The 13,116-nt window shown below is 38.6% G+C and overlaps 1 protein-coding gene across 2 annotated transcripts in view; it reads right to left on the reverse strand.

The window, feature by feature from the left end:
- The window catches only part of LOC121633726 (MAM domain-containing glycosylphosphatidylinositol anchor protein 2-like), a 226,127-nt gene that overhangs the window by 44,690 nt on the left and 168,321 nt on the right, over window positions 1–13,116 (reverse strand). For both annotated transcript variants that reach the window (XM_041975923.1, XM_041975921.1), the window contains exon 10: window positions 8,582–8,854. In XM_041975923.1, coding sequence (XP_041831857.1) covers window positions 8,582–8,854 — 273 coding nt within the window. The remainder of the gene's footprint in view (window positions 1–8,581; window positions 8,855–13,116) is intronic.

Genomic DNA, 13,116 nt, shown 5'->3' on the forward strand with positions numbered 1-13,116 from the left:
TTTTAACAGTTTAATTATTATTTTTTTTAATTGTTTTGTGCTTTTATGTTATTTTTTTCCTCTTTTAAAGCATTTTGGGTTGCTTTAATGATTATAAGATGCTTTGTTGGAATTTTTAGATTTCTAAATCTTGTCTTAAAAATTCTGAGATAACATTTTTTTTTATTAAAAAATAAAAATAAATAAATAAAATAACTTAAAGATACAAAGTCAGAATTGAGACATATTCAGTTACAAGAAAATCTTGTATTTTGTTTTTCATCTAATTTGCTGTAATTAGCTTCCCTAATATATAATTCTTGAAAATACATTTTAAAATTAAAGGTTTCACACAGAGTTTGACGGGCCTGATTAATCCTCATAATTGTCCACAATAAGTCAAAATCAATCCTGCACAAACAATGTTTTGTTCTGCATTTAGATCATAAATCAGCTTAATGATGCTTCGGGCTTCTAACTGCAGATCACTTGGCCTTTATGTGGATAAATCTATTTAAAATACGATATTGTGGTGTGGTGGAAAAGAACTCCCATTCATCACCCTGATAAAAAATCATCCTGAGAGAAAAACAAACAAGTACTGGCAAGAAAAAAAAGTGCTGATGATTAAACTATGTAAATGATTTGAAAATGTTTCATCATTGGGTTGATGTTAGCAATGAATTCCAGGAGAATGTCAGCGGTCTATTGCTAGGTGAACAGTTCTGATATTAACTGATGGTGCTGTCACACAAGCTGTCTTACTGACGTGAACCAAAAAGAAAGAAAGAAAAAAAAAAAAAAAAAAAGGAGAAGAAAAACCATACAGGGATAATTACTGTCTGCACCTCGCTTGGCACTTCCTTGCTGTATAGAGCCAGCTGTGTTTACAGCCCACCGTACAGCTGGTGTTACATAAGCCTGCCTAGGAGATAGTGACAGATTTGCGCATGCAGTTTAAACAATGCAGAAAAAGAAAAGAAGATGCTGCAGTTTGCAGCAGAGCAAAGTCTGGAAAGGCTAATTAAGCAGACTCATACGTTCCTACACAGACTCAGGTTTAGGAGCATGGGTTATGATTCACTGTGTATTGCTTCTGAAATATCTTTTAACTAAAAACTAAAAAATATCCACCTGTTCTATCAAGGTGTCACATTTAAGGCAGAATATCTCTTGGAATGCACTCAGGCAAATTTCTTTGAAATTAATTTTAACTTCACAACCAAATCAGTGAAATAGTATTTCCTAATAATACGTTATGTGTGGTGAAAGACATTTTAACCCACTTATTCTGCTTGAAATGGATAACTCTGGGTGGGAGACATCAAACATAAAGCACAGAGGGCTTAATTGATTTCTTTAAAATCCTGTTTAAAATGGCATAACCAATGTCATGATTCATAAGAGCTCAGAAAAAGGTTGCAGGCAAGAAGATGACCTTATTTGCAGACTTTCTTTTTCTTTTTAAGGGTTTACAAACATATTTTCATCTTCAGGAAAACACTCGATCGAATGCAGAGCATTTTGTTTATGTAAGGCTAAACTGACAGAAGCTTTTGTGGCAGAAATTATGGCTACATGTGGACATACAGCTGGACAAGACAAACCCACAATGTCACAGCACAACAGGAAGACAATAAACAAACAAAAAAACATAATCTGCTCCTTTCCAGGTCTTAAAATGATGTAATTACAACTTGAGATGAATGAATAACAACACATTACATGTTACACCATGTTGTTATTTTACAACAACGAAGCCAAAATGCAGAAGTACAGCCCATGATTCATTAGGTAGAACCGGGTTTAACAGCAAGGTGCACATACTTTCAGGCAGTTTGTTTCTTTTCATTTGAAATGAAAAATAAAAAAAAATTAAATCAACCACCAGATCTTTTGTATTCAGTTCCTAAACCAAAACAAAATACAGGGAATCTTCATTGAATAAGGGTCAATTCAAATTTTCCCCCCCATTGCTGTGCAAGTACTTGTATATAGATTTGATATCTTTAGAAAAACCAGAACGAAATTCTAGTGTTCAGCTCTGACTTTAACAGAAATAACACCATCACAATTATGGATGACCCACACCCGGTCACTCATACAGGTGTGCGGGATTTGAGTTCCTGTACATGTTATTCACACTTATGGTGCCAATTTGAACACTATGTTCAGTTACGACAAGACTTTCAAACAACGCTTTCTAAAACAAAGATTTTTGCGTTGCTGTAAGTAACCATGGTAATGGCAGATCATGCCCACCAGGGGGCTACAGCGCTTTAGTCATGAGCTGTTGAAATGCATCAAGCAGACCCATCAGGATGTAATGTAATACCGTGTTATGAGATAAAGACACTTTCCAAGAAGAACAATTATCTCTGTCTGATAACTGATATCTCCAGGATAATAATATAATTATTGAGTTACTATTAAAACAGTTTTGTATGTATGGTCAGCATAGTGGAGCAGAAAGAACGTGGGCGATCAGGCCACTGCCTCAAAGTAAAAATCCAAATTCGGATCTGAGGGCTTGTTATTCAATTTTTCGTTTTGTGCACAAAATCAGAAAACAGATAACAGTTCATTAAATTTTTTATTTTGAATTAGGATTTGAAAATAGGAAAGACAAGTGGTATTTCGATTTTTCACTTTTTGTTTCAAATGAAGAAACAAACTGCCTAAATGTACATTAACCACCCAGTAATAGCATAAATAAATCCTTTTCTTTATGACTATTAGGCAGATGTAATTCCTTGAAGTTTGTTTGCAGACTTTTATTTATCCAAAGCCATTTTAAGGTCCCAGCACAAAATTTCAGTGAAGCAGAGATCTGGACTAGGAACACACCGACTCTTTTTTACATATTCTGTTTAAGATTTGTAGCTCTTCTTGGTGTCTTTGTCCTGTTGCCTGTCCAATTTTTCGTCAAGACGGTCGGCCACAAACTTGCCTCTGTACTTTGGCATACAGAGGAGTTAATGGTCTACTTAAATGACTTCAAGGTGTCCAGGTCATGTGGCCACAAAACAAGCCCAGATCTCCATAGCTGTGCTTGACATTTGGTGAAAGGACATGCTGTCATAAGGTCATAAGTGGTGGTGTACATTATGACCAAACATTGCCCCTTTGGTTTCATCTGTCAAAAGCCTTGTAGTTTGTTCAGATGCAACTTTGCTATGCTCTTCTAGAGAGAAAAGACTTCCCATCCAAACAAGTTGTACATTCATCCATCAATCCATTCTCCATTCCTGCTTAATCTAATTGAAGGGCTGCCGTCTATGGAGCCAGCTGGTATCAGGCGACAGGCCAACACAAGGATAAATGAGACAAACAACCACTCACACAACACCAATTAATCACTTATTCACCTAATCACTAATTCGACTAGCATGCGTGTTTTTGGATACTGGGAGAAAGCCAAAGTATCCAGTGAGATCTGGGGTTGAATATATTCTGACATCCAGTCGTGAAAATTTTCCAATTGTGAATAATATTTGTAGAATGATGGTCTTACAACCCCAAAACTTCTCATGTTGCTAGGCAGCAACAACTGCCTGCTGATGTCTTTCCTTCTTGGCATCATGTTAAAATACAGTATATCTTAATGCTGCAAACCAGTAAACTTCTTAAAGATGCTCACACTGCTGTTGATGAATTAATGATGTGATTAGACCTGTCTAACAACTGGCGCTGACTTACCTTATTGATACCTATGAAGGCACTGGGTTTACACCAGTGGCGGCTGATGACAATTTTTTTTAGGGGGGCGCAAATTTTCTTGGAAAGTTGACACTTAAAACTTAGCCACTTTAATTTCAATACAGTTACAGAGTTAGGAAGAAAAGAAAAACGAAGTCTGTGTATGGCTTGTCCACAACGTTTCGGTGGTGCCGACACTTTCAAACAGCAGACAAGGGAAGCAGAAAAAGGCGTTACTCACGGCGCAACCGGCAAGCCAACTCCGTTTTTCATAGTAAGAGCGGGAAAAAGCCCGGGTATAAGCTCTTCCGCGGTCGCCGCTTTGTTGCTGTGCTTGCAGATCAGGCTGGTCAGCCCCGAGCTCCTTTATCCTCTTTTTCTCCTCGAGAGAACATCTTGAAAATGGGTGCTCTTGTAAATATTTTACAGAATTAATTCGCTCGGGAATTCCGGTTCCACTTTCACATGCCATCTTTCTAATCGTACGCTACTACAGACTCGTCTCCAACTCACTCTGCTTGCTACTACGGATGTACGTCACACTGGCTTAAAATACAGGAGTGTATAATTGACCATGACATTGTCCAAACACACTGAAGCAACATAATTCAACTATTCTAATTGGCTGACGATGAAAAGTGGGCGTATCCGGGGTGCACCGAGCTGCGCCACAAGCAGATTTTTAACGAACCAATCAAAACGCAGCCTCCAGTGACGTTTTAGTCAAAAGTTTGAGGCTGACAATAGGGATTCATTTGACCGGCGCCCCCACAACCAGGAAGTGTTGTTCAATGAAAAATCATTAAAAAGAAACACTGTGTAATGCGCTTAACATGCACAAAAAGCTAAAAAAAAATACATTATTTTACACATATCTTCATCCGAAATTATTCCTAACAGTTTGTTTTTTTTAATTGTGTCGTAACCAGGAATATGGACTCTTTGTAGGTTTGGGCGGCGCCCCAGCGCCCCCTGCTGGCCAGCCGCCACTGGTTTACACTCTGCATTTAGTCTTACTTTTAGTTAAATAAATGATGACACAGTATAATATGTCATGTGTTGTTGTTGATCTGAGGTTTATTTACCACATTTTAAGACCTGGAACCACAACCAGATGAGTTTTTTTCAATTTTGACTGTATGAACAACTCAACACTCAATCCCACGTTGTGACATGAAGCTCATAATGATTCACTTTTACCTTTTTTGTAAAACTTCTTTCTTCCTCAAATAATTAATTAAAATACAAATATTAGATTTAAGAAATTTAAAGACTATCTTTAAAACCTTACAGTCTAGTCACAGGCAGCATTATTCATATGCTACCTTTTCACTTAGACCACAAAACATTATGTATGATAATGAGCTGGATCTCTCAATGTCAGAGTGTCTCTTTGAGGCACAAGTCTTCAGACTAAGCATGGTGAGGTTTATAAAAAGGGAAGGGAGGACATTAAAATCCATTCAGTTTTTGCTTTTATTAAAATAGCAAAATGCTATAGAAAAAAAAAATCATACAAAAAGGCCACAGAGGCTTATTTAGAATACCCCAAACCCAAAAGAGCTAACAATCACAATATGAATGCACTGAAATTTCATCTAAAGAGAGGACACAAAATATTTCTCTAAAAAGTGGAATTAAACCGGAAAGGTGAAGGAAAATGAGGAAAATTGTTTGCCATTTACTTTTAAATTTCTACACAAAAACAATACTTTGACATGGAAATGTGCACCGATTAAGGAATAAAATCAGAAATGAAACCTTTGAAATTACTACCACTTTCTGTAGCACTAAAAGCAGCTTTCAAGAGTCTAAAGAAAAACCAACTGGGGAAGACTCACACTTTGGGGTGAATATGAGAATATCTCCCCACGTTTGACTATTGTTCTGGGTTTTTTACTCCCTCGGTCATATCAAAATGTGATATAAATTGGTGGAATAAATCAAACTTTAAGTCTGTGTGCCACAAACTATGTCTCACGTAATCATCGCTTCATCAGAAAACATTTACAGTCCACTGACAGGGAGATGGGGGACTCGTGGGTATAAATCAATGGCTGAGTGGTAGAAACAAGAGATAATTCCAAGAAGGAGAGGCAGTTCTTTCTCCCCCATCTCGTCTCCACTGAGGAGAGAATTTGCTGAAAACTCAGGGTTTCAATGGCAGAGAGCCTTAGCCAAAGCTCAGTGGTATACATTACATCCCTGCAAGGGGTCTCTCTCATGGCATGATTTAATGGCCAACTTGGACATTATAGCCAACTCGCAGATGTCCCAATAGCTTGGCACACGAACTTTCATGCACATGCACACACTCTCCTATGGCAAAACGTACTTTTATAGCTGACAGCATTTATACAGGCCTGAGAATGGCTTTCTGCCCAATTTTGTTGAGTGTGCATGCATCTCTTGGCATGGAAAAATATTTTGGGCATACTATGTTGCCTTGATCTATGTGTTTAGTGGCTGCAGGCCAACCCCTGACTGATATGTTTATTACACACCGACACAGCCCAATAAGACATCATGGACAGAGGTTAATGGGATAGTCTCTAAAGCCAGTAAACCAAAACTCTACCAAACTACATGAGCCATAGGAAACATTTCAGAGTTAAAGCACCGGGCTCATGCACTTTCTCTCTCTCTCTCAAAGGCATATTAATCATTTCAGCCACACAGATTCGAAATTGTGCCTTTTGAGTTTTAGGATAAATTGAAAAATCTTGAAGACTATGAACTGGGGTTAAGGGAGCGGGGCATGGCAGATTTCATAGATGATGGAAGGAACCAAAGTAGATTTTCTGCACTATGCTCTTGGACTCAGGGGGTTACTAAAAGAGCCTCCATACCTTTGGCAACCACTGAGTCCAGATGGTTGGAATCTGGAGCATTGGGCGGGAGGAATGAAGCGGTGAGGGAAAGGGTGGGTGGGGGAGTGAGAGGGAAGGAGGAATGGAAGATTAAAGAGGAAAAAACAGAGTGGAAATGGAAAGAGGCATGGAGCAAGAGAAATTGCAGGCAGGACCCTAAGCCCTTCTGAGAAAAACAAATGGTTGGAGGGGACTATCTGCTCCTGTCTTTCTGCTCTACCTGGTTTACCAGGAAGGTCTGATTTATGACACACACACTGACTGATTGTCCACTCGCCTTTCAATAAGCAAGCTGGATGAGAGATTCTTTTCAAAAGGATGAAAAATGAGGACAAAAAACAGAGACAAAAAGACAGGGAAAGGAAGGACAAAATATCAAGAGCTGGCAAGGTAGGATTGTAGAGGAGATGAAGATATACCAATAGAGAATTAAAGAGGAAAGCAACCTGAGTGGCAAAAGATCAAAGTGACAAATACTCCTCCTGTGACCCTGCGGCTTGTGTCTCTAATGGGAGGTCTGGAAGATTGAAACCTTTGCCAAAGTTCCTGGGGTCACTTGATGTGGCCAAACTCATTTGGTCTTGTCATAACAACCAACAAGGAGATGGACATGTGGTGTAAAAAAAAAAAAAAAAAAAAAGATAAAACACTGTAGCTTTAGAACTGTCTTGTGGGTTGACCATTTATCACTTGTGGCATGTGAAAAGGAGCTATAAATTCTAGATGCCTTAGTTTCATCTTAAAGATCAAAACTCGCCACAGGTTAAATATGGACAGCCATGATTAGTGTGACCAACTTAGCATCCAAGCAAATGTAATATTTGGTCATTGCCGCTTGTTCAGGTCTCTGGATATGATGTCATATAATGACATTCAACATTTTGCAGAACATCTAAATGTCACCGTTCAGCAGACCTTTTGACCTTTTTGATATTAATATTAATAGTATTAGTGCTTTATATTTAAGTGGAAAAAAAATCCTGGTCACTAAATGAAAGTTGAACTGAATACTGTCAGAGTATTTTAAAGTTAGCAGCTTAGTCTATTTCTAGCAACACCAGTCAATTTTCTTTATTCTTTTTTTTCTTTCTTTTTATTCCATCCTTTTCTGGTATGTTCTTCTTTTGTTTAATCTTATCACAGACACAATGCACTGCAAATATTGTCACAAACTGCAATTAAAAAAAAGAAAAAACATCAGTCAAACCAGTCATCTAACCATTCTTGATTATACAAAGGTTTTCAGTTTGATGTGTAGCTGTCAAATGTTTTTATTAAGGACCTTTTATGGGTGTTGTGAGTCATCTTCATTGTCCTTTTCAGTCCAAGCACCTGAACCAGTGGGATAAAACTTGATTGTCCTCTGTGGTAGAGGAAAAAAGCAACATCATGGAGTAAACATAGCTTTTGCAAGAGTAGCCTGGCCTGTGGGTACAACAACTGGATGCACAATCAAGTCCTTCAAATGACAACTTGCACCAGTACTGGGGGAGAAGATTAATAACAATACCCAGTGTCCTTTAAACCCTGACTTGACAACGGTCCTCTCTGCAGAGACTTTGAGGTCATGTCAACTCCCAAGCTCCTGAGAGAGATGGGAGTCCGATGACAAGCCCTCCTGTGCTTTCAAGTTTTTTGGCAGAGCTGCTGAGCAGGGCAGCAACAGGTTTTGACTGAGAGGAAAAGATAAGAACTGGAAGGTGAGGTGAGCTTCAGCCAGCAAGGGGGAGTGCAACTAGAACATGAGGTTACACAGTTTAGCCCTCCAGAGAATTTAGCTCCAATCAACAAAAAACAAGAGAAGGAAGGTCCCTCCTGATGTACCTACTAAAGAATTTACCACAACCCAACACAAAAACTGCAGATTAGAACACAGAATTCCATGAACACATGCATTTTAGGACATTGTGGAGCCATATGTACCACTATAGATTCCAAGAAGCAAGAGCACAACATACTGAAAAGTCAATTCCTAGAAGCATATATATATTAAAAAAAAAAGTCTAAACACTTTCATAACAAGTATTCTTTACCTGTAACCTGGAAGGTGCATTTGCCAGCTCCAGCCTCATTGATGACGTTACAGGTGTACTCTCCCCAGCCTTCTCGATTCAGGCTGCGGATGGTGTACTCCGTCTCATCTCTTTGGGCATCAAAGGCTCCAGCATGGAGTAGCCGGTTTGAGAGTAGCCACTCGAATCGCAACACACGGGAGGGGTGGGCTCGAAGCACCCTGCAGGTCATCACCACCGGCCTCCCAAGGCCCTGACGCATCTCTCTGTAAACAGGCTCCACTGTCGGAGGGTCTGAATGGGAGACAGGAAGCCTCAGACAAACTCAGCTGACATTTGATATTGTAGTGACGATGTCAGTGCAGAGGAGATATCAAAAGATACAAAATACGTTATCTAAATTAAAAAAAAGAAAAGAGAATGTGGGAAGATGGCGTCTATTCATGATGGATGTTATTCAGGCGAAGGTTCTCTTGGACAAATAGGTAGTCTGACCTTAAAAGATATTTACAGAGGAAGAAACATTTAGCCAACATAAAAGGTGGTCAGAATCCGTCTGAGACTTACATGTGAGATGAATAACTAAATACATAAAAAATCTAAACAAGGACACCAAATGTTCTGGGCAATGTACTTGATGAGGCAGGAGATCTAAGGAGGACAGAATGTGAAGGAAACTCATTGTTTAATAAAAAAAACAGGAAATATTTAGTTCATTCACACACAGCGATAAACATTAAAAAGGGCAGAGTGACAATGCAACAAAGAGAGAACCTGGAAAAATAGAGGATTAAGCTTTAATGTAAGTAAACTAAAAATCAGTGCTGCAAAGTTAAAACATTTCAGACATAGATGAAGAATGAAAACAACTGTGAGGAGACAAGCAATGGCGTCAAGATCGATTTTCCCAAAAAAACCAGAACAATGACTTGAATAAAAATCAGTCATGCTTCACAGAAAATTGGTAACATAATGATGAAGTGCACCTCAAGTTTTCAAAATGGAAAATTAATAACTTATTTGAGTATCTGACAGCCTTCACTTCTTCCCACATAGGCAACCTGCTGGTGAATTATTCAACCAGTTGAATGGCCTTGATAGAACCCAGACTCTGCATTGCCAAAGTTTAAAACGTGTGAAGCTTATAATTTAGCACATGTTTAATGTTTGCCAGACTGTATGGTGATGCATGTGTGTAGATTTAATCATGTGTAAGTGCTTGTGTGGTGCTTGTGTGTGCAAGAAGTGGAACATTTATGCATAATTTCCCCATTTTAAGCATCTTTGCTCTTTGCATGCAAATGTAGATGCTGGCAAAAGTTGAGGAAATCTACATAAGAAACAATAGTGAACACAGAGGAGAAGAGAGGGAATGACACAGAGCCCCTTAATTGCTCTGAAATCTGCATAATTCTTAGTGAAGGAGAGCTAGTAGCTTTAACCAGGGCTTGAGATGCTATTTTTCAAAATGTAATCGGTTACAGATCATTGATTACCTGATTGAAATAGTTATCTTCAACATAATCTTCTACACTATTTCCACTCAGTAATATAATTTAATTACTGAGCCTTCAAAACGTGATATGATATGCAATTAAATGAGCAGTCTATTAAAATTTACAGCATATAATTTGTTTACACTTTGTAAATAGGTATATCACTTTCAAACATGTCACATGTCACTGCCTACATACTTAAGGCCCATTTATACTCGATACAGAAGATGGACAGTTTTGTCCATCTTCTGTGTCAGTTACAAATGTAATTTGGTCCGTTTTCGGGAGCTTAGCTTTCCATTGCTTGATGCAGAAGACGGAGCAATACCACTGGAAATCATGAGGGCGGTGTAAAGCTAACATGCAACCAGTGAAAAGAAAAAAACAGAGAAGAAGAAGAGGAACTGGAAGAAGATGACCCAGAAGAGCCAAATAAAAAGCACCCGAAGAAGAAGACGTAGAAGGTGAAGAAGTTGAAGAAAAACTGCTGCTTCTTCATAATTTTCTACTTCTATTTTTTTGGGGTTTTTGGACAGTTGTAAACAACTTTATAGCAGTGTATTATCACCACCAATAGCGGTCAAAATGCGGAAGTGAACTCTGAACTCGGCACTCCCCACTTGTGGATGGACAACCATTCCAGGTCTATTGTAAGAAGTGTGAATACACAAAAATACTTTCCAGCCTTTCATGTTTTGTTCTGTGCTTTATTTATGTTAGTTATCTCTTAACAAATCCACCATACATTTTGTTGGCAAATGCAAAGTAATTCACATAAAACAGTCAAAAATGGAATTTTGCATGTTTAGCCCTCAATTCTCATTATCACTTAACTCACAATATCCTGTAGCTCACTCAGGGACTACTATGCTTAATGACACACCATTAGGGGTTGGATAATAACTGTTAGAAATGTGAAAAATAATAAATCATTCTACCAGGGGTGAAAGAAAGAGTAAACAAAAAATCCTCTAAAAAGTTAGTTAGAAAAAAGTTTGCCTCCTTCACCTGATGCTTCTAAGGCTGAAAGCGGAGTGATTTTCATCCTCACTGAGTGAAACAGCAATCAGTTCCTCCTTCATCTAATAATTCTTTCCTTGGCTTTTACCATAACCCAAAGGCTTATCTTGGACTCTAAACGAGGGGTCTGAAACTCTACTTATCATATTAAAATTGTAGGTTTTTGAGCAGCAATGAGCCAGCTCCACAACCTCCCTGAGTGGCACTGCATCAAATTGCTGTAAGTGCAGCTGCATTTACACACAAAGACAAATGAAAAAAAAAGGGGGAGAAAAAATTCTCTTATATAACCAAAACATCCTTTAAACAAGGACGCATGCCTCATCTCCCTCCTGTGCATTTCCTGTGAAACAGCTGCCCAGCGAACGCGAACAGAAAGGAGCAGAAAGGTTCTGTGTGATATTCCCTGAGCACTGCTCGCCATGGTTAGTGTAGCAGCTAGGGCGATGAGTGCCCAGAGTTGTTGTAAGTCACCAAGGCTGGGGGGAAAAGAAAAAACTGATGTGTAATCCATCATCACTCACCAGTGGATAGCTTGACAGTAATATGGAGAAAAACATAATTTAGGGAGCACAGAAGCCTTTCCCCAATGGTTTGTATGTATTGACATCTGCAGTAAAAAGGCCTGGACGAAGACGTGGCAGCACATCTGGGAAATATACATGTGTTTTTGCATATGTGTAGGAAGCTGAGCTAAATTTCTCCTGCACTTCCAGAATGCAGCTAGACAACTTAAAAATAAACTTCAATCTCTCTCAAAATGGGTCTCATTTTACTTTTGTGGGCTTCAGCTAAGTGCGTAAGGAGAAGGACAAACAACTCCTGTGGCCAAGCCTGCGGGAGCAGATTGTGGTGTACAGTGTGCACACCTAAAGTGTGTACGAGTGCCAGCAATTCTTCTTTATGACTGAAGAAGTGTCAAGCATTTATTTGGTCCTTCTGGTTTGTCTTTAATCCTTATTGGTCTAAAAGTTTTCCTTTAGGGATCAGTATATGACAGCGGTGGATGGAGTCAATAAAAATACTCCATTATGAGTAAAAGTCCATTTAAAGTCCTTAATCAAAGCAACATGAGCTTTTAGTGGCAATATGTAGTCTAAAGAATGAAAGATAAAGGCACTTAGTGTGGTACACTGAGTGCTGCTGACATGGCTCTAATGGGCCTTTTCATGTTTTTACTCTAAATTTCCACATAAAGCCTGTATTTATAAAGTGACTCAAATAATACCAGGCCAGTACAAACAAATAAATGGCCGGTTGCTAAGACAAGCTGGTTAAAAAGAGCACTAAATTTCAACCTGGGACGAGTATAAGCTTCAACTCACAGTACTTACAATAGCTTTCAGAAGCCTTTGGACTGTTTGGGCATCAAGAAAACTATTGTTGCACAAACCCAAGACACTGCCACTACTGTGAAGCACAGTAGTGGCAGTATCATGTTGTGCAGCTTTTCATCAGTATTGAGAGAATGATGGATGATGTTAAATACAGGGACATTTTTAGTGAGATTCTTATAGAGATTTGAGACTGGGTCAGAGATTCACCTTCCAGTACATAAGCATACTGCTAAAGCAAAACTAAGTTTTAAGGGAAAACATTTACATGTGTTAGAATGGTTTAGTCTAAATCTAGAGTTATATCTAACTGAGAGTCTTGCTGCTGTTGTATACCAGCAGAATCCATTCAAGTTGAAGGAGTTAAAGCAGTTGTACCTTTAAGATTTTGGCAAAAAATCCTAGTGGGCAGATGTGCCAAGCTTAGAAAGAAGAGACCAGCAGCTGTAACTGCTGCAAAAGGAGCCTCTACTGGCCTGTTGGACCTATTGTGTTTTGTTGAGCGTTAATGGTTTTATCATTTGTTTGCCTCTATCAATGTATTTATGTCTCTCTTTAGACCCACCATCCACTCAAACTGGAATAATATTATTCTTGGTGTGAGCAGCCTTATATAAGTGGCATATAACTTACTCTCCTTCTGTATTTAAAATGAACATTTTTATGGTCTAATTTATTCTTTTATGATGTTAAATCTACCATCACT

The sequence above is a fragment of the Melanotaenia boesemani genome, chromosome 22 (assembly GCF_017639745.1).
Source record: "Melanotaenia boesemani isolate fMelBoe1 chromosome 22, fMelBoe1.pri, whole genome shotgun sequence".
Lineage (NCBI taxonomy): Eukaryota > Metazoa > Chordata > Actinopteri > Atheriniformes > Melanotaeniidae > Melanotaenia > Melanotaenia boesemani.